Consider the following 2,363-nt stretch of genomic DNA (forward strand, 5'->3'; position numbering starts at 1 on the left):
TCACTCTCTCTAGTTCTGGATGGTGTTGTTTGGTGGCACAGTGTGTAGAAAGTGCGGTCTTAGTTGTCGTGTTAGACGATCTATTTTTAATATCAGATTTGTGTCCGGATAGCCTTGTTTTAAGTTTGTTTTTTGTGGTCCCGATATAATATTTGTTGCATTTTTCGTTTTCGTTGCCATTGCATTTGATTTCGTAGATTAAATTCGATTTGTCCATAATGTCAATTTTGGATTTTAATTGTGTGAATAATTTTTGTAGCGTGTTAGGAGTTTTTTGTGCAATTGAATAATTGTTGTCTTCATAACATTTGGAGTTTTTAAACCGTTCCGAAAGGCCGGGTATATATGTAACCGATTTGTAAAATTTATTTGGTTTTTCTGTTTTTTGTTGATTTTTATTGAAATGTTGCTTGATTAAACTATTTATGATATTAGGAGGGAAGCTATTTTGTTTTAAAATTGATGTTATTTTCTTTATGTTTTCTTTGTGGAATTCCTTATCGCTAATGCTAAGAACGCGAGTAATGAAGTTTGATGCAGTATTCATTATTATTGTTTTTGGGTGCTTAGAGTGGAAATTGACTAACCTCCCCGAAGCCGTGGGTTTCTGGTACCAATTTGTCAGTATTTTGTTGTTCTTCCTTGTGATTAAAATATCAAGGTATGGAAGTTGGCCATTATTTTCAGTTTCTATTGTAAACTTAATGCGGTGATCGTAGCTATTGAATGTCGTCAGTAAATTGTTTATTGCACTTGATTTGATTATTCCAAAAAGGTCGTCAACGTATTTTGTCAGAAACTTAGGTCTAATATCACAGATTTCGACGCATCGATCCAATAGCTCTTCCATTACAATATCGGCTACTATCGGTGATGCTGACGATCCCATAGGAAGACCTTTCTTTTGTTGGTAAAAGTTATTCTTATATCTAAAATAACGGTTGTCACATATGCAAAATTTTAATATTTTTATAAACAAACTCTTTGAGATTTTGGTCACAGGTAAATAACTTAAAAATCAAAAATTTTATTTATATTCCTATACAAATATTTGTTCAATGCTTAAATTTTTCTAACACAATCATCATCAATTAAAACTAAAACTACTTCTCTCGAAACCAGATCAGATTCCACTAAAATTGATTTATATTAAAGTAGAATTTGTTCAAGATTAAAACATGTTTCACAATGACTTCAATTTTTTTCTTAAGTAAATAAAAACTTTATTAATATTTATATTTGTTTTCTTTTTTCAGAAAAATTCACTGTCTATATTAAAATGAAATTGAAATTGCGTGACGAAGGTGGATTTACATTTACCGACATTGAAAAGCTACAGTTAGATATAAAAAGTATCGATAGTTTCCAGATTTACTTGGGCAATCTTTTCCATGGTGAAAAGGAATTGGAGGAGAGTGCCAACGCTCTGTTCAATGATAATTGGCGTGAATTGTATCAAATTTTGAAGCCTGCAATTAGACGATCTGTTGAAACAGTAATGCAGGATCGTCTATCAAAAGTGTACTCCTTTGTACCAGCCAATTTTCTTATTTTAGATTTCCCAACGGCATCTGCCTATTATGGATAATATGTCAATATCATTTATATAACATCCTTTTAGTTTTAAATAAATAAAACTTAGTAATATGTAAGATACGATAATGATTATTTTAATAGTTGTTTTAATACTTTTTAGGAAGTCAATATTTTACAAATTAAATATTGGAATTTAATAATCATAAGCGTTTTTATTCACTATTTTTTATTTGAATCAAATTCTTCATCTTATTAACGACATATCCTGCATTTGCGAATCAGCAGACCTTTCAGAACCAAGCTATTTATCCAGCTGTTGGCATACATTATTTATCGGATATAAACACTGCAGAAAATGCAAGCAAAACAGTGCATATGAGCGGGGGATTTTTATATCGAATCCACTTTATCAGGCATGTCACAGATTCCGATCGGAATGGTTTCAATACCGTAATATCATTTCGATGGTTTTTGTTTTAGCTTCTTCAGATTTCGATCGATTTGATAAATTCCGAAAATCTTATTATTTAGTATAAATATGGCAATATTAGAGGAATAGAAAGAAACAAAGCAAAAACACATGATTAGAAAACAGTGTAGAAGTGAAAATTGTGTGAAAATATTATGTATAAAGAAAGTTTGTTTGTGCGAAAAGAAAGTTAATTGTTCTATTGTTCCAGTAAAAGTAATCAACATAACATTGAAAAATATCTCGTGTGAGTCCTTTTTTTCTTTCGTTTCCTTTGATCATTGCTTTAATTTATCATTCGTAATGCCAGTATGCCAAGAAGCATGGACTTATCCACGGAAAACATAATATCGCTTTA

At 30.6% G+C, this 2,363-nt stretch overlaps 1 protein-coding gene across 1 annotated transcript; it reads left to right on the forward strand.

The window, feature by feature from the left end:
* The first annotated feature begins 1,188 nt into the window (after window positions 1-1,188).
* On the forward strand, window positions 1,189-1,588 carry LOC141389075 (uncharacterized). Its single transcript, XM_073960122.1, has 2 exons — window positions 1,189-1,210; window positions 1,257-1,588. The coding sequence occupies exons 1-2, from the start codon at window positions 1,189-1,191 to the stop codon at window positions 1,586-1,588; spliced, it is 354 nt and encodes a 117-aa protein (XP_073816223.1).
* The last annotated feature ends 775 nt before the right edge of the window (window positions 1,589-2,363 follow it).

The sequence above is a fragment of the Musca autumnalis genome, unplaced genomic scaffold (genome assembly GCF_047663935.1).
Source record: "Musca autumnalis isolate F117 unplaced genomic scaffold, ASM4766393v1 scaffold_1, whole genome shotgun sequence".
Classification (NCBI taxonomy): Eukaryota; Metazoa; Arthropoda; class Insecta; order Diptera; family Muscidae; genus Musca; species Musca autumnalis.